We start from the raw sequence: 19,280 nt of genomic DNA, 5'->3' as shown, positions 1-19,280 counted from the left end.
TTCAACATTATTTCTAAACAGTTTTTTCCTCATATCTTGAAAACCCAATGACTAAAAAAGGTGAAATTCTTCCCAAATATTTGTCTATATGTTTGTATTTGTGTTTATATATATAGACATTTATAATAATAATCTATTGTATAATAAAATCAAGTAAAGCATTCACTCTAATACAATAAAAATGGCAAAAAAAAATTAAAACTGTGTAAAATTAGTGTGTGTGTACTTTTTTCAGTTTTTTAATATAAACCACTTGGTACAGAATATTGAGGTAAGATATATTTTAGTAATACAAAAAATAATAAATTAGGTTTGTCTAATATTTTTTACCTTTTAATAAAAATAAACATTCCTGGGCCTGATATTAACACAAATTTAGAATTATTAAAAATTAATAAACTTAAATTTAAAATATAGACTTAAAATTAAATATTAAAAAAATATTGCATTTATAAATACTAACAAAATTTCAATTTGATAAACCATCAAACAGCATTTGAAGGAGACATTCTTATAAAAATTGCAACAGATATCAGGACTCGTGTAAATTAATATGCAATTATCATTATTTCAATGTTTTTATTTTTATTATGCAATAACAAAATTATTTCAATCATGACTGAGTATGTAAGTTCTTATAAAAAGGTACTTTCATGAAAAATTAAGGTAAGATGTGTCTTACATCAAGATTCTATACTAAGGGGTTTATTTAATAGAATTTAAATAATATATATATATTATATATAAACTTCAAGTAGATAAATGCGCTATCTCACTTTATGGCCTCTGTTTACCAATTTTTAAAAATATCAAAATGGCTCCATTAAAACTTTTTAATCATTAATAGCTCTGTAAATGTTAATTTTATCAAATAATGTTAGTTAATTTGTTGAGAATTTTATTGTGCGCATATGACAGATAATTTTTTTTCAAATTGATCGATCAGCTGCAAATATGATTGAAATTGTTAAAGTGAAGCACAAAATTTATGGATGTAAACAGGCATAAATTGTCAGACTGCAATTTTCATTCCACACTTCTAATTTTCAGGAATGCATTCCTACAGACAAGCACAAATTAGTACCCAATTTAGCATTTATTTTCTTCCTAATGTAATTAAAGCAGATTCTATATTAACCTGTGAGATTCAATTAAAATATTAACTTAGAGATATGTATGCGGCTCGGCTGATAAATTTTGCACATTTATGCGTAGCATGGGAATGAAAAAAGATATTGGAATGAAATAAAAAATGAATAAAAGTACAATACCTTAGCTATGAATAGCAGTATTTATTTTTCAATATAATCCCTTTATACATTGATACACTTTTCCCAACGTGTGACAACTTTTTGCATTCTGTCACTGAAAAATTCTGGCAGTCTTTCTCAGATCCAAGTGGCCACAGCTTCCTTCATCTCATTGTCAATGGTATAATGGTTACCTTTGAGATTCCTCTTGTGATGAGGAAAGAAGTGGAAGTCGCACGGAGCTAAATCCACCATGTATGATGGATGCGGAATAGGCTCAAACCTCAGCTTACAAAGAGTCATCAGAGCGTTTGTGCAGTACCCATCGTACACAGATTTTACAGTAACCCAATTGCTTGATAATATGGCCTACTCATTCTTTAGATATGCATAACTGAATAGTGATGCGTTGCTGGGTGATTCGATGGTCACTTTGAAACAACTCATCCATCTCTTTTCAATGTTTCTCATCAGTCACAGAAACTGGTCGTCTGCTGCAAGGTGCGTCCTCAACTGTCACTACCACCTTCACGTTTGCAAAATTTCAACACACACTTGTTCACAGTACTCCTGTCAACAGTTTCACTATCATAAACCACCTTTAAAAAGTGAAAAATATTCGTAGAATTTACATTTTCTGTTGTTAAAAATTTTATCACTGCGAGCTGTTTTAACCGTGTTAACATATTGGCCATACCTGACTCCATTTTAACTGCTACTGAAAATAAACTGGTAAATGGATTACAACCCATTATCGTAGGTTTATAGTAGAGGATTTTAGTTATCATGTGCTGTCACGCCCAACTCAATAGTACCATTTGTTTCTTTGTAGCACACTATTATGCAAAATTTAGCTGAGCCTCGTACAACAGCTTTTTAATTTTTACATAAAGTAGCATTGCTACATTCAGTACCACCTAATGAAATATATATGTAGAGTTGTAATATGTTGGCAGTGATAATTCATTGTATGGTTTCTTATTAATAATTGTTTCACAAAATTAGCAGTAATTATTCATTTCTGAATACCTGGCTTCCAAAATTACCATAAAAATTCTTACTCTTTTCTATTTAATATAAAAAATATATATATTATTATTGTGAAGGAGATAAAAATCTGGAAAAAAACTGTATGTTCAGAGTGAATAATTTTTCATTTTGAAATTTGAGTGATAATAATTTTCATCATAAACAAGTTGTTTGGAATGATAGTTAAATGATAAAGATATTGTGAATCCACATTTTTAAGAATTGAATTTCTTTAAAAAAAATACAATTTTAAATAATTAAAAATGTATGGAAGTATGTTTCCAGAAGATTTGTCTGGTATAATGATGCATTTCCTTCATCAATAGTGTGCAGTATTACTTATCTTGAATTGGTTAGGAATTATGTTTTGTTGTGTTCTATGTTCATTTAATGTTGTGTTCATCAGATTCAGTGTGTAACCTTTCTTATTCAGGTGTGTGAGGTGTTCCAGCTTTTATGTTCTGTGTAAAATTAGGATATAGTGGTTAATGTCTTGCCTTCTATGTGTTCCCAGTATTTGTGAGAATGAAATGTGTTGTGATTCTTTAAGTTTTTGCATGTGTAGATGATTCAGTTCAGCCAATAGTATTTAGTATAATCACAGCAGTTCAGTTTGTTTATTCATAGGTTTTCCTTATTAGTAATGTTTCATGCTCTATTTCTATATCATGTGGCAATTTCCTGAAAATATTAGAAATTTTGTATGAATTTGTTAATTGATATATTTCACTGACTGTGTTTTTGAATTCATTCTGTATTTTATGTCGCATATTATAAAGAAATACTTAACACGTGTGATAAGTATTTTCTTTTTATATTGATTTTTCATTTTGTTGTACAGTTGATATGGATTTTTATGATAGTCAATGTAATATATGTGAAAAGCTGGAATGTTTGTGCTGTGTTGACTGATGAGATTTGCTAAGCACATTTGAGTCAATTTTGTTGGTTTTGTATACAGGTGTATCACAAAGTTTTCCCAGGACTTTCATAACCTATTCTACTGGTGAAAATAACTGTAAAGTTCATATGTCCTAAAATATTTTGTTTGTGAGTTACAGCTAGTAAAAAAATTTTCTCGGATTTCAGCTACCCCAGTGAAATGAGGTCGTACTGAAATTTTCAGGACATTAATTGAGGGACAGAATTAATGATTTCTTAAAGATTTTTTGATCTGAAAAATTTTTTAAATCTATCCCAGAACCCTGTCTATTAGTCTTTGAGAAATCTGCAGTGAAAACCGTTAAATTGGGGTAAAAACCCCTGTTTTTACGTTTGACATACAAACTGTATTAAATGGGTAACAATCACAAAACAAATTTAAGCAATATTTGTAGAGAATTTTATTTTGAGCAAAATGTGAGTTAAGTTGAATAAAACAAAGAAAAGTAAGAAAAATTCAAATTTTGTTTAGAAATAGTAAATTACTACATTTGTAAGAAAAGTACTTACATAGTGTGAACAAAAACCACCAAATTCTTTTTTGGTGATTTGAAAAATGTGTAAAAACATAATTTACTATTAAAAATAACTATTAAAAAATTAAAAAAAAAAACTAAATTACATAATTGTAAACAAAAATTATTCAGATAATAATTTTTTATTAATGACAGAAATACAATAAATTATTTGAAAAATTATTATTTCAAAGTTGGCAGTAAAATAACAACAGTTGATTAGCAATGTGCAATACTCTATTAGTTTTTAAATCATTCTGTAAGGTACATTAAGTATATCAGATACTGTGAACTGTGCTGTCGTTAGCGAAAGTTTTCTGTGAATTTTAGTTTGAAGGTGATCAGTTTCCTATAGAAATAATGCTGTACTTATTTATAACAGAGGAATATGCTGATATGGTATTCATTTTGAGTTTTTGTAATGATAAGCTACAGTTGCTGCAGAATAATCTGCATATGAATAATCTGAATTGCAAGATTCCAGAACCCAAAACAATTAGCGCGACTTTTCACAATCTTTGGGAAACAGGTTCAATACCTAGTTAGTATTTGTACCTCGCTATGAATGTCTGTCCAACATGATGCTGTTATGAATGAAATTATTATTGATGCAGTTCAGCACAGTCCAGGCGTCATTACACATCCTTCTAAGCAAATGGGAGTTTTGCATTCGAAGTTTTTCAGGACAATTAAACAAAACAAGTTTTATCCTTATCAGCCAGTTCAACATCTACACCCAAGAGATGGTTCGCTTTGCGTAGAGTTCTGCAACTAGTGAAATACAAATCGAAAACTGTACAAATATGTTTTGTTTACAGATTAGGCAAATTTCACTGGAGGTAGCATCAACAACTTATGCAATGAGCATACATGGACAGAAGTAAATCTTCATAAAATGGTGGAAGGCAGATTTCATCACTGATCTAACATCAATGTATGGTGCAGCCTTCTTCACTATCAGTTGTTTGACTGTTCATATTACATGGCTGCTTAAATACTGAGGTCTACTTGCACTTTTTTCAAGAAGAATTGCTGCAGCTGCTTGAAGATGTTCCTTTAGTGCTGAGACACAAAGTATATTTCCAGCACAATTTCCATAGCGTGAAAACCCCATTTCTCTTGAGCCATTTCCACTCACTTAAATCATCCTTTCCCTGAAAAATCGGTGATGGAGGTCCACATTGCTGGCCACCAAGATTGCCTGATCTAACACCTTCAGATTTTTGCATATCAGGATGGATGAAAAATATTGTACATAAAACAAAAATACATTCTCATGAGGAATTAACTGTTCGTGTTATGTAACTGTCAGCAAAGCAACTGAAGGACAGTCCTGAAGAACTAAAAAGATCAACAAAGCAGTACAGAAGCGAGCCAAGAATATGTTGAAAATCGCAAGCTCATTTTTGAACATTGATTATAAACTGGTGTATATAATGCATTTTGATGTAGTATACTGTTTCTAAATAAAATTTGTTTTTGTCTAACTTTTGCTTGTTTTTATTCAACTTATCTTACAATGTTTTATTAGAATTTTAAAATGGTTAAAAATTTTATGTGGTTATTTCCCATTTATTGTTCGTCAAATATAAACAAACAAAGTTTTTTACCCAAATTTATTGGTTTTTACACCTGATTTCTCAAAAACTAAGATACAATTATAAAACCTATTTTAATTGATTTTTCAGGTCAAAAATCGTAAGAAACCATGAATTCTGTCCCTTAATTAGTTCCTAAAAATTTCATTATGACTTCATTTCACTGCGGTAGCTAAAATCTGAGCAAAATCTTTCACTGGCTGTAACTTGCAAACAAAACATTCTAGGATATATGTTTGTAGGAATTTTTTTCTGGGAGTTTGTATGACCCAGAAGAATTTTGGGATACGCCTGTATAATTTTTTTTTGATGTGTGCTTCAAAGTACAGATGTTTGAGTGTTGATTGCTTTCTTTGTTTTGAACTATGAACTCTAAGTTAAAGTATATTTTGTTGACGAGAATGAATAAAAATTGCAATATCTTACATTATATTTAAAATATAATGTCATTAGTGTGTGATGCTAGGCAATTGTTTTGTCTATTTTTTTTTTTTTTTGTTATAATGGGAAAAATATTTCATTTGATGAATCCTTTTACAGGCCATATATTTACAGATGTGAGAAATAGTTTTGTTCCATTATGACTTGCGTAAGGTTATAATTCTGATTATTTATTATAATCGTGTGTCTTTTATGTGACTTGTAATTTATTGATATTTTCTTCATTCAGTACATGGACAGTAGGATAGATAGGGAAATAATAGAAAGTTTTTAATATGTTATAAATAAACAAATTTATTCAAAAGAAAATCTAAAAAAAAACTCAAAATTTTAGAAAAAGAAGTGTGATAAATTCTCATTTATTTAACTAGATCACTAGGACAAATTTAATATACTCAGTTAATTTTAATTCATTAATAGATGGAAGTATAAGAAGAAACAAAGGTAGGATGACATAAGTTGTAGGTGTACAATCAAAAATGTGTTGAAATATGTATTAGAGCTAAAGCAGAAATTATTTGATAAAGCACCAAACCAGTCAAGTATTTGATGACAAAAATATAATTTAAGAAATGACTTCTTATTTTATTTTATTTATCACTGCACGTGAATGTCAAAATATATGCATGGTATTTAGTTGTTGGCCTGGAATATTCATTTTTATGCTATAAGTGATTCCTGTCAACTTCTGTCTGTCTTTGTTTGTGTGTGTGTGTGTGTGTGCATGCATGCGTGCGTGTGTGTGTTTGTGTTTGTTTGTTATATACATCTAGTATAAAGTTTATTTTATGCTTCTGTGAAATAAGATGCATATTGCATCCCATAGGATGCTTTTTATAGTTTGTAGGATGTACGTATTTCTTCTATAATAACTGTGAACTTTGAAAACTACTTAATAGACATTTTTATATGATCAAGGTAATTTTAAGAATTGTAATCATTTGTGGTTTGCACTAACAGCTGTCATTAGAAATGGGCACCTCAATCAGTTTATTGATTGTAACTTCTAAATGGTGTAATTTATTTCTATTAAATTTTTGAGAAATTTTGTCATCTAAAATTCTTGATTTTATACTGAATGTTATAAATAAAGTAGTTAATTTATAGCCCTGTTATGAAATTCATCAAAGCACACTTAGAAAAAAGTCTTTTTATGCTAGACATTTCCATTGCCAAGGCTATTAGTTGAAATTTGCCATTGGCTAGCTATATGGGCACTGTGCACTGCATTATTTAACTTAGTGAACTAAAAAGAATAGTGAATTAAATGTAGTTTGATTGTAGCAAAACATATAATTATTGTACATCATATTAGAAAGGTTGATTTACCCCTTGGTGTGGAATCGCCTGGTAATAAATAGATGCATTTTATTATCTTATATATAAAATAAAAAGGTGTTATTATGCTAAAATCTTGTAAAATTTATTTTCATTTAATTTATGCTCAGAAAATTCCACTATTAACTTGGGAAGGCATGTTTTTTTTTCAGAAATAGTGTTTCACTGACAGCCTATTCTTGTTTCAACTAAAAACAAAATAAAAACCAACTGGAATTAGAGTGAAAGACAGAATCCGATTACAAAATTCTTTCTAAGAGAAAATATATTTTTCCAAGGATATATAGTTTTTAATCTATGGCATATTATTATGATTTTATGTTCCATAATGATTACTTGATTCATATTTTTATTTTAATGCATCATAAATACTGAAATTTTTTAAGACTTCAAATAATTTTTTTTTAAATATTTTATTTTTCATAATAATATAATGAAATGTACTTAAAAACACTCAGAGTAGTCAAGTGTTACACCAGTGGGATGTCTTAACAACAGCATTTCATGGTTGCCAGTAGTTTGAACATTATAATACTGATTTATACTGATAAAGCTATTTATGTTTCTTTACATATTAATTCTTTTAGGTAGATTTCATAAGAAAACTACCTATTATAATGAGTACTATGATTTGACTTCTGGAAATTTTTAACATATCTTTGCATGTCACATCCCCCAGACCCCAAAGCCATTGTTCAAAAGTTTATATATATATATTTCACTTTCTTGTGGACATGATAACTGCCATAATTTTGCACCAATCACTTTCAAATTGACACATAAAATATAACGACCCAAAATCTCGGTCGAGTTCGTTAATGGGAAAAATCGGACCGTAGGGATGGAATGGAGGGCTTTTTAAAAAAAAAAAAAAAATATTGCTACAACTTATTAAGTAAAATATTGAACTTGTTTAAAGTTCCTACTATTCTTTGGATAAGGGCCTTTTAAATTTTATTATCAAAACTTGTAAAGAATTTAATTCTGAGAAAATTGATTCTTTAAGTTGAAATAAAAAAAAAAATCAACTTTTATTATTAAAAACAAAACTTAACAAAAATGTTATGAATTTGTATAAATTAAAAACAGCTGTAATTAATCGGCCCATTCATACTAGAACAACATGCTTTATGGAGAAATTATCTGGAATTTTTAAACAATGAATTTCTTACAGTCCTTGAAAATTTCTTATTGGTTAAATGAATTTAAATGTACTACCAACTTGATGGAGCACTAACATATTTCAGAAATTAAGTAAGACAATCCTTAGATGAAAAATCTACTTGTAAATATATCTTATATAGAGGGCCAGTAAGTTGGCCACCTACTTAAGGTGGCCAACTTACTACTACAGCAACTTACTACCAACTTACTACACCTACTTTAAGGTCTACTGATCTAGATCAGTAGACCTTAAACTTTGAGATTTCTGTTTATGGGAATGGATGAAATGCAAGATATACTAGGTGTGTAAATATAAAACTGGAATTTTTGTATAGAAAATGCACGTTTATTGTATGAAAATGATAAGAAATATTTTATTTTAAATATTGTCCATTGCTAGATATACATTTTTCCCATCTCTCTGACAATTTATGAATACCACGCCAAAAAAACTGTTACTTCTTTTGAGGCAAACCAGTCATCGAGCCATTTTCATAAGAAGTGAAGCACTTAGCAAGTGCATGTCCCATTGATGCAAATAAATAGTAGTCGGATGGAGCCAAGTCTGTTGATTAAGCTGCATGCAAAAGTATTTCCCAACTGAACGCCTCAGTTGTTTCCTTGACCAGTTTTACTGTATGTGATGATGCATCATCATGAAGAAAAATCACTGTTTTGCCTTTTTTGATATTCTGGTCGTTTTTCACTCGATGCTTGATTCAAATTAATCATTTGTTGTCAGTAGCATTCAGTATTAACGGTTTCACCAGGTTTTAGCACCTCATAATAGGTCACACGCTTCTGATGCCACCAAACACATAGCATTGTCTTCTTTCCATACTGATTTGGCCTTGAAATCGATGTCAATGGTTCGCCTGGAGTTACCCATGATCTTTTACACTTAGGATTCTCAAAATATATCCACTTTTCATCATCACCTGTCACAATTTGAGGGAAAAATGACTTTCTTTTGTACCAGGCGAGCAGCATTTTGCAAGTGGTTTTTCACTTTTCTTGCTGTCTTTCATTCAGTTCATGTGGAACCCATTTTCCCATCTTCTGGATCTTTCCCATGGCTTTCATATGTAAGGAGACAGCTTCTCGTGTTATATTTAATTGATCCACAAGTTGTTGCATTTGAACATCATCCTCATCTCAACAATCCTTGCAATTTGCTATCTTCAAACTTTTTCGGTGGTCTTCCACGTTCTTCGTTTCTCACGTCAAAATTGCCACTTTTGAGTTTTTTAAACCACTCAAAGCATTGTGATTTACCAAGAGCATGCTCACCATAAGCTTCGACAACCATTCGATGCTATTCTGTAACAGTTTTCTTTAAATGGTAACAGAAAATCAATGCTGTTTGCAAATCGTAGTTTGTAGGTACAAAACTCGACATGTTCAGGCTAATTAAAACTGTGCTGTTATATGAAATTTGCATTGTTGTGAGTTGAAAATCTTTGTCAGCTGTCAAAGAAAGAAAATGGTGCCAATAATGCAGTTTGACAGTAACTACATTGACAGCTAGGACCATCTATGGGCAAATTCTGGTTTCATGTTTACACACCTGGTATAAACAAAAAGTAGACACACAATGAACTAATCGCTCCTATTTTTAATGGTGCTTGGCAACATAGCATGTAAGGAAAAAAGTTGAAATGTGTATCAGTTTCAATGGTGGAATTCTTGAACGTTTATTGTAAATTACAATATAAACAGTATAAAACCACAGTGAGTTTTTTTTAAAAGTATTTTATTCTTTCAAAGGACTAAATTTATTGTACTTAAAACAGCTGTTTTTAATTTTTACAAATTCATAACATTTGTATGCATTTAAAATTCTAGGTACCCTAGTATTATACGTTTCCTGAGAAATAAATTTTTTCTTTATTTCATTTTGGGACACCACCCCCAGAATTCTGAAATCGTTTTTATAAACACTATATATATATTCAAAATGGAGAGAGGAAGAGAAAAAGATTAGAGGGTCATATAAATCAGATCCAGAATTGTTAATCTTAAATGTCAATCCCTAAAATTTACATAACCTCTTAAATGTTTATGAAATATTTACAATTTTTTTTTTTTACTTCTGTACTTAAATTGGACCATTATTTAAACATCTAATGGACCAGACATTTAAATTACCTTTATTTACATACATATAAATTATTTATGCCATTATTTAACAAAATATTCCTTGCCATTATAATGGAGAGGAATAAAATAGGGAGAAGAGAATCCATCACCCAGTTTTCCATTGTAGAATATGCTTTTTCTAGAGTAGCACATAAGTCTTGTAGTGAGTATTTTTTAATCTCTTGTATTGATTGAAAATAATCACCATTCAGATTAGGTTTTATCCTTAAAATGGTCCAGAGGTGTGAGATAAGTTAACCCAGGACTTAACGATTTTTCCATTTTTTATATTTATAAGAATTGATGAATATGTCTTGCTATGTCTATGAATATGTATTGTCTTGATGTAGCATGTACGTCACTTTCTATTTTTGTAATAGCCTCACCCTAACCTTATTACAATGAAGTAAAACATCATTTTTATTTAATATTTAACTGTAAGGAATGAAGATAAATGAAATAAATAAAGCATTTCTAATAAATAAATAAAAATTGAGTACAATTAACTACTTCTCCTAGCTTCATCATAATTAAATCACATGTTGACGCATTTAGAATATACTCCATTTTCAAAACTCTCCATACTGGCATTGTACTGGGCCAGTTCAGTGAGTTTTGAAAATTGAGTATATCCAAAATGTGTTAATATTATTTAATATTTATTAATTATTATTTAATTTAATTATGACAAAGCTGATATAGGTAGATAATTGTATTTAATTCAAAAATTATGATCTTAGCAGAAAAAAAAAAATATATATATATTAAAAAAATTGACTACACCTCAAACATTTACCAACTTTCACATGCTTCTTTTTTACATATTTCTCTTTAAAAGCATCTTTCAAAAGTTGCTGTAATTTTGACAGTACTCTATTCTAATTGGAAACAAATTTAACAAAAATTTACTATTTCATGATAATTTTAATTTTTACCGAATTGTTTCAAGCACTTTGTATGGCTTCATTCAAGCAGATGTAGATCGCAAATTAAGTAAAATAGTGTTGCAACTAATGAAACAAACAATGCTAATCTAATAAAACAGCACCACTATAAATAACTATTAACTTATATACTCTAATAACATGTAAATGACAAATTGCTGCACTATTGTGCAGTTATTTTTAGGATTGAATTTGTATGTTAATTATAAAATTAATATCTTTGTATTTACTGGTTTATTAAATTAATTGGATTTGTCATTTGAAACTGCTTGTATAACAAATCATGCATATTAAGAAAAAATTGTCATTGATGTACAGAATATACTTTACTATTATAAACATTTCTGCAGAAACCTGTTTCTAATTACATTACATACTTCCTAACAGTTACTTAAACTTTGTCAATTCATTTGAAAGATTGACTTTTTTTTTAAATTAAAAAGAATTATCTGAAATAGAAAAGATTTATCCTTTAAAAAAATCACCAAATGTACATTTAAAAATGTACATTTTTTGTTGTAGAATCTTATTACACTTTCCGTATAACATTGCTTAGTTGATTTTTATTCAGTTTTCCCTTTCTGGGCTGATTTTTCCTTTTTCAGAGTATTATGTTATTATTCTACAAGTCAAATTTAACTGAGTTTTTTCTTTTCCATAAAGAATCAAGAAATACTATAGATCTATAGGTTAATCTACATTCTCTTATTATCACTCATTTATTCATTTTTTTCCTTTTTTTTATAGAAATCAGACAAAAATAGAATACTAATCCTGTAGATTTTATTTTTATGTGTTTGGATTCATGATTTATTTATGATAGTTATGTCATTTTTAAATTGTAACTTTTCTAATTTTGTAAAATTATGATAAAAAAAATCTGTTTATCTGTTGAACCTTACAGTTTCTTTGGTTTCTTTAATAGATTTATATTACTGTCGTTAAAATTTTATTTAATTTTCTTTTTATTTTCTTTGCAGTTGATGTCATTATTTAAAATATTTTTTTTATTTTGTTATTACGGATAATAAAGAAAGCTTTTTAGATTTAATAGGCAGCTGATGACATTAATTAATAAATTAATAATTTACAGGTTAGATCGTCAACTTATTCTAGCTGCCTTATTTTTACTTTTGATTACATCTTCTTTTTTAGTTTGAAATGTATATCGAAGAACTCATAATAGCACAACTGCTCTACCAATCCATCCTAGATGATCCTCTCATTTTTTCGCATAACATTCACAGACAGAATTTATATTAAAATATTTCAAATATTTATTCTGTTTTAATACTATCAGCTTCAGGATTTAAATTATAAATTTAGCTGCCTGAATTTGAATATCTCTTGACTCTAATAACCAGGTTGCAGTATCAGTACTGCCATTACTTTATATATTTTCTTATGATTTCTAGTCACTTTATTCCAGAAATTGTATAATAGTTCTACAGATTTTTGGGGAAAAAATCTATTGAGTATATTTTTTTATTGTTCAAAAGACTTATAACGTGAAAGATAATTGTTACAATAAACTTGCAGAAGAAGAAGGTTATTCTTTGTTATTAAAAATTTTATTATTCAAATCTGATAAATTGTAATTAATTAATGTTAGCTTTTATGAAAGCATCCTTATGTTTTACAAGGATGATCATCTCTTCAACAAATAGTAAGTGGTTAAAATGTACATCCTGAATCCTCACATCGGGAGGGCCTTGTTTTTCTGTAAAGTAATTAAATAGTGTAGATAGTAGTTAAATAATAGAGGAGATTTAAAATACACCCTTGTTAAAGTTAATAAAAAGAAAGTTAAGAAAAGAGATATTGTGAATATTGAAAAAAATGGTTTCTAAGTTATGGCCGATTGCTTTTCATGTACCATTGTACTTCATTTGTGGTTCATGAGTTTTTTGTCTGTCTGTTTACTTACCAATTTCTGCTGTTAATGTTTGTGTGCCTAACACAAACATTAACCTAAGTGTGTGCGAGCATTTGTGTGAGTGCATACACTCTTGCACTCGCACATTAACAGTAAGCACATTAACAGTTTTCTGGCAATTGTTGTGGCAATATCGTGTGTTGCAGGTATGGTTGTAGTCTTCACAGATCTGTGTCCACTGCTCGGCTGTGTTTTGGCTGCTCGTGCATTGCACGACATCTTGTTGAATGGTGTACTGCGCGCTCCCCTCTCATTCACTGATACGACTCCTACTGGTCGCATCCTCTCCCGTTTCTCAAAAGATATTGACATTTTAGACAACTCATTACCTTCGGAAGTATCAGACACCATCTATTGTTCTTTTGAAGTATGTTAAATATATTTTAATACACCCTCATCTTTTCAATGCTTTAATTTGAAACATTATTTTTAAATATGTCTTTAGTTAAATGGTGTGGTATTAATATACTTTCTTTTATTTTCTATCAATTCAGAATAATAGCTGTACTATCAACTCTATGAGCGAAGATACATCTTAATAGTGATGAAAATAGGCTGTTAATTTGCTTTTACTGTTATCATCTTGATAGGCAAATTATCCTCAGAGCATAAATTATTATTTAAGTTATCATCTACAAGAAAATTTAGAGACATTTATTATTTCTGAATCATTTGATTTGATAATTGTAAGATATGTTTTGCTCTAGCCACTTTATTAACATTTATATGATTCATATGATGATTCATTTCATAAAGTTTGTGCATTAATTTCTCGCAACTGTTATTTTGCCGTGTTTTTTAATGAATGTTTTATGTAATTTATATCAAACTACGAAAATTATTGTCAAAAATGGCAAGAATGTTTACAGATTTGTAACATTTGCAATCTTACTTTAATCTTGGCATTAAATTATTCATGCAACTATTTATAGCTTTGTCAATATTAAAAATTACATATTCCATGGTTTATGTAAAAATGGAATTACAAATTACAAAGCGTATGTCAAATGTAAGGATTGATTTCTAAGAAAAGTGATTAGCAACAATGAACCAGATTACATGTGTGCTGTAGCTCACTAGTAATTTGATTTACTATGGTAGTAAGTAATGATAGCCGTTAAAAATATAAAATCATTGTAGTTGTGAAGTGTGGTAATTGATTAGATTCAGAAGTTATTAATACTGCTGAAATACACATTTAAATGTGTAAAACATGTGGGCTGTCTGTACTTGAAGGAAAAGGTAAAACGTGAGATCATGCATTTAATAAAGGCTCTCTGTAAAAATGTCTGTAATTAAAAAGAGATATGAAAGGTGGTCTATATCAAAAGTATTTTTTTTTAACAAGTGAATGCAACATTTTTAGGAAATTGATATTTCATTAATGTTTTTGGCATAAATTAAAGCCATTTCTCCAAGTACAGTACAGAATTACTGTTAAAAAATTAGGTTATTGTAAACTTTGTACTAAATGGATACTAAAAATGTTGATTCATGTGCATAACAATGTCTTAATCACATAATTTTTGGATCACACTCTAAAAAAAAGAGGAAGGTAAACTTTTTCTCATACCGTGTCTATTGATGAAACATGAACTTACTTCAGTGTATCAGGTTCAATAAAGGAAAAAAATTAAGCAATCTCAACCAGCTCAGAAGATAGTGGTCATTATTTTATTTAATAAAAGTTGCACTTTTAATGGAATTTCATGAGCTAAGAAACAGTTAATGTGTCATGAGCTGTGAAACAGTTAAATGAACCCACATTTTCCAGAATTTTGTACATTAATAATCAATCCAAAGAGAGCCTTACTAATGTAAATGGTTTTACAATCAATGATTAATAGTACAAAGAAAATCACAGGTATATTATAAATGAAGTTAAATGTACAAATAAACTACTTTTGATATAAGATTAATGAATTAAATTTACAATAACAGAAAGAAAATAAGAAAAAATGAGCTACAGTGTCAAAGTAGGAAAGGTATAAAATATAACAGTAACCAATCTATCAAAGCATAAGGATATTTCACAAGAGTTTTCAAAATTTTATAATATGATTTGCAAACAAATTATTAATTTTGTTTAATTATTAAATAGTCATAATATTCTAATAAGTAGTCATTATGGTGAGAAATTAATCTAGTAAAAGTAATATGAAACAAGATTCCTGTTTTAAGGAACAAAAAAAATTTAATAAACTAACTGTTTCTAAAATGTAAATTGTACTTAGAATATTGCTGAAAAATAACTAGTCATTAACTACTGATCTGCAAACTTTCAGAAAGTGAACATCAAAAAGAGATCTTAAGGTCTCAGTTGATAGCATTAAAAGATAATAACCACTGAATTTCTTTGAATAGAGGTGCCTCAGAAATTTATTTGGAACTCTCATTGCCATCAACTGTCTCTTAATAAAAGGGTAACCAAACCAAAACGATTAACTTTAATTTATTTCAAGTTGTGACATATAATCATATTATGACATCGATATTACTGAAAGAATTTCAGTTATGAAATAAAAACCAAGTGATTCATTAGCAAGTACTTAAAATGACTTTTAAGGAATCTGTTATTACGTTAAGATCATTATGTTATATTCTTTGACCAACTTCTATAATTGTATACATTAAAATTCCTTTGCCTTGTAAAGTCCCAAGAATTTACTTTTTTTTAATATTTAATGATTGTTTTTAACCCACCATTCATTAATTACTCAAGTCTTTTTAGAAGAAAACATCTACAAACATGGTAATAGCATAAAGTTTCACATCATCAGCAAATAACAGTATTTTGGAACATGAGATACAATCAGGAAAGATCATTAATTAGTAGAAGGAACAGAAATCAGATTAGATTCAACGCACGGCACACTGGAATTATTTATAAAAGTCATGAGATCTGAAATTATTGAAAACTACATTTCATCCTATAAGTTAAATTAGAATCAGAAAAAGAGATAAATCATCTTTAAAACCACACTCACCAAATATATTTATTACATTGCTAAAATTGATTGCATCAAAATCTTTTAAAATTTAAAAAATAAAATCAATGTAACTCCATTCCTCCAGCTTAGATGAAACAAACTTAATAAGAGACATTAAAAATGAGTACCTAGCTGTAAAACTATACCGAAAGGAAGAAATCATCATTTGTTAAATGTGATAGAACACAATTTTATATAATAATTAAAGGATCTTTGTAACATAGTTTACAGTAGAAGTAGTCCAAAATTAGATCTATGTGACTTAAATGTAGGCCTAATTCTTTCAATATTTCATTTTTTGTTTCATCTGACGTTCTTTTAAGATGAAAGCAAGTCACCTCTCAGGATTAGTAGAACAAGTTATCCTGAACTAATTACTTAAGTCATCTTATCTATTAAAAAAGTGCGTATTTAAAATATTTACTTGGTGGAAGATTCAGTTGTTGTTAATCATTGGATTATTTTTTTATCATAAGTAGAAGAAATATATTCTCCAAAGGCCTCCAATACATCTGCACTGATGAACTTATATCATCCATTCGATTCAAAAAACAATATTGTTTCTTATATCAGTTCCTTTTTGCATTGTTCTTACATTGTTCCAGAAGTGTAGCATTAAATTAACCTCATTTTGCATTTTATAAATAAATATATATATATATATATATATATATATATATATATATATATATATATATATAAAATACTAGTGGGCCACATTATTCATTATTTTCAGTCGTAATTAATGGTATAACTTCTCTAAATTTTCTAAATAATTTTTAGAGTAGGCTTTCTTTTGTCTTCTTCAGATTTATCATTTGAATAATATTTTAAGTGAAACTGGTTATTTTCATTTAATGACTTTATTATTCTCAGATATATGCAAGAAAAAATTCTATTGAGCTAATAATAGTAATTTACAGACAAAAATAAACATTTAAAAATGATTTTCAAATGAATCATTTGAAAATCTTATATTCCAATTACAGTCTAACAGTATTGAAAAATTCATATAAATTTACTTTATTAAAATTGAATGAATTCTAGATCAGGAATAGTTTTTTTAACAACAAAAACAAGTTGAATTAATTTTTTGCTGCAATAATTTAAATGTTCTGTTATATGAGTTTAGGTTAAATGACAAAATTCCACAGATTTTTATACTTTAAAACCAAAAATGAAGTTATAATTTAGTTATTTATTTCTTTAAGAATAAAAATGCCTGTCTTCTACATCATCTGAGACACAATGATATATACACATCAAATAGTGATTTGGTACTTAAAGAAAAATTATAAGCTGAAAATTGTGATGGCAAGTTAAAATGCAAGTTAACTTGGGTGGTCATAACAAAAATAATTTTTCCTCTTAATGTGTGTGTTTTTTTTTTAATCAAGTCATGAAATTTACTTTTGTTACACAGTTTGTACCTTAAATAAAGTACAACCTTAATTGCACATTTAACTCATTATTATCCAATTCAAATTATATGTTGTTTTTAGGTTAATTTTGTACTTATAAATTAATTTTTTAAATTTATCTATCTCTCTTTTCTTTTACAACTATTTAGTGTACAGGCTTTTACCCATAATTTCTGTTACAAATAATTTCATCCCAACATTTATCATCTTAGAATAGTTTATATGTAATATTGACACAGTTATTAGCTATTTCAGTATAAGTAATTTTTTGCTAAAGATAAAGTAATACTTTGATAGTGTTACACATTGGTTAGAAATTTTGCCATTTCTGTTTGCATTTCAGATTTTAAAAAGTAATATGTATATTCATATTATATGGGCCTTGATTACTAACTATTTTAAAATGTACATTTTATTTATTGTATATCAGTTTGAAGCATTTATTTTTAACAAAATATTCTAGTAATTAATTTGCAAAAGATCAATAACGGTTAATTTTATTATTCTGGGTTATTTGTTTGTGTAAACAGGAAAGTTTGGTAATATCTTCTTGTATTTTATATTTTCTTTCATATAATCAAAAGTATCTATAGTTGTATTGCATGTAAGAGAAAGGTTCCTTTTGCATTTTTAGTGTTTATTTTTTGCTTTACTTGCATCTTGCTTAGATATTGTTGGTATACTGTGTATTCCATTACATTGGAGAATAATTGGAACACATTTTTGTCTGTAGACTGCATTTACTAACACCAAGTACCTGTAATGCATCCTGCAATTTTTTCCTTTTTAATAATTTGAACATCTTACCAAATATAAATTGCACACTTCGATTTTAATTTTTTTCTGTCAATTATTAAAGGCTTTTGGTAGATCTAAATTCATTTGAAATAGTTGTAATTTTTCTTATTAGAAACCACTGTTCTACAATTTCAAAAGTTGTTTTTCATTAACTTTTATTTTGAAAATTATTTGAATATTTCATTTTAAGAAATCACCATAAATCCTGGTAAATCAGTTTCATGATCAAAACTATTAATTAACAAAGTCTGGTTAAAGTTAATTTAAATGGAAATATAATATTTTATTTTAAAAAATTAAGGGAATGCATGATACAGCTGCATATATTTTTGTAATAATTGTTATTTACTAAAAAAAAAATTTTTGTTAATTTGTTCATCAACATCTATTTTAATCTTTATCCAAGGTTGAAAATTGTGTCTCCCATTTCAGTGCGCATATTAATAGAATTTTTAATAAGTAGCTATGTTTAATTTATCCTTTGGTTTTCATCTATCCATCTTGCTCTACATTTCTTCAGTTTGGACCAAAATGACTGTTTTGTGTGCATTTTGAACAGTTTTTTTAATTCAAGATAGAAGATGCTAATTATATATTTTTACAAAAATCTATATTTCTGTTATTTAAATATAGGGATCAGTTTCATTCATTTTACTACATTCATTAAAAATATTAAACACAACTGTAAAAGCAAATTATTGCTATAAATAAATAAGATTAGCATTTAATAATAGTAAAAGTACTAATGATTTCAAAAGTGTATGTGTTAGTGTTA

General features: G+C 28.1%; 1 protein-coding gene across 4 annotated transcripts in view; it reads left to right on the top strand.

Annotated features, from left to right (window-relative positions):
* MRP (Multidrug-Resistance like Protein 1) overlaps nt 1–19,280 on the top strand; it is a 174,908-nt gene that overhangs the window by 107,670 nt on the left and 47,958 nt on the right. The window contains exon 20 of one of the 4 annotated variants that reach the window (XM_075368697.1): nt 13,443–13,663. The exons of the other annotated variants lie outside the window; for them this stretch is intronic. Within the exon in view, the coding sequence (XP_075224812.1) occupies nt 13,443–13,663 (221 nt within the window). The remainder of the gene's footprint in view (nt 1–13,442; nt 13,664–19,280) is intronic. 4 annotated transcript variants of the gene reach the window in all.

Source organism: Lycorma delicatula, chromosome 6 (assembly GCF_047948215.1).
Source record: "Lycorma delicatula isolate Av1 chromosome 6, ASM4794821v1, whole genome shotgun sequence".
NCBI classification, from domain to species: Eukaryota; Metazoa; Arthropoda; class Insecta; order Hemiptera; family Fulgoridae; genus Lycorma; species Lycorma delicatula.
This window is presented reverse-complemented; position numbering and strand designations above follow the sequence as displayed.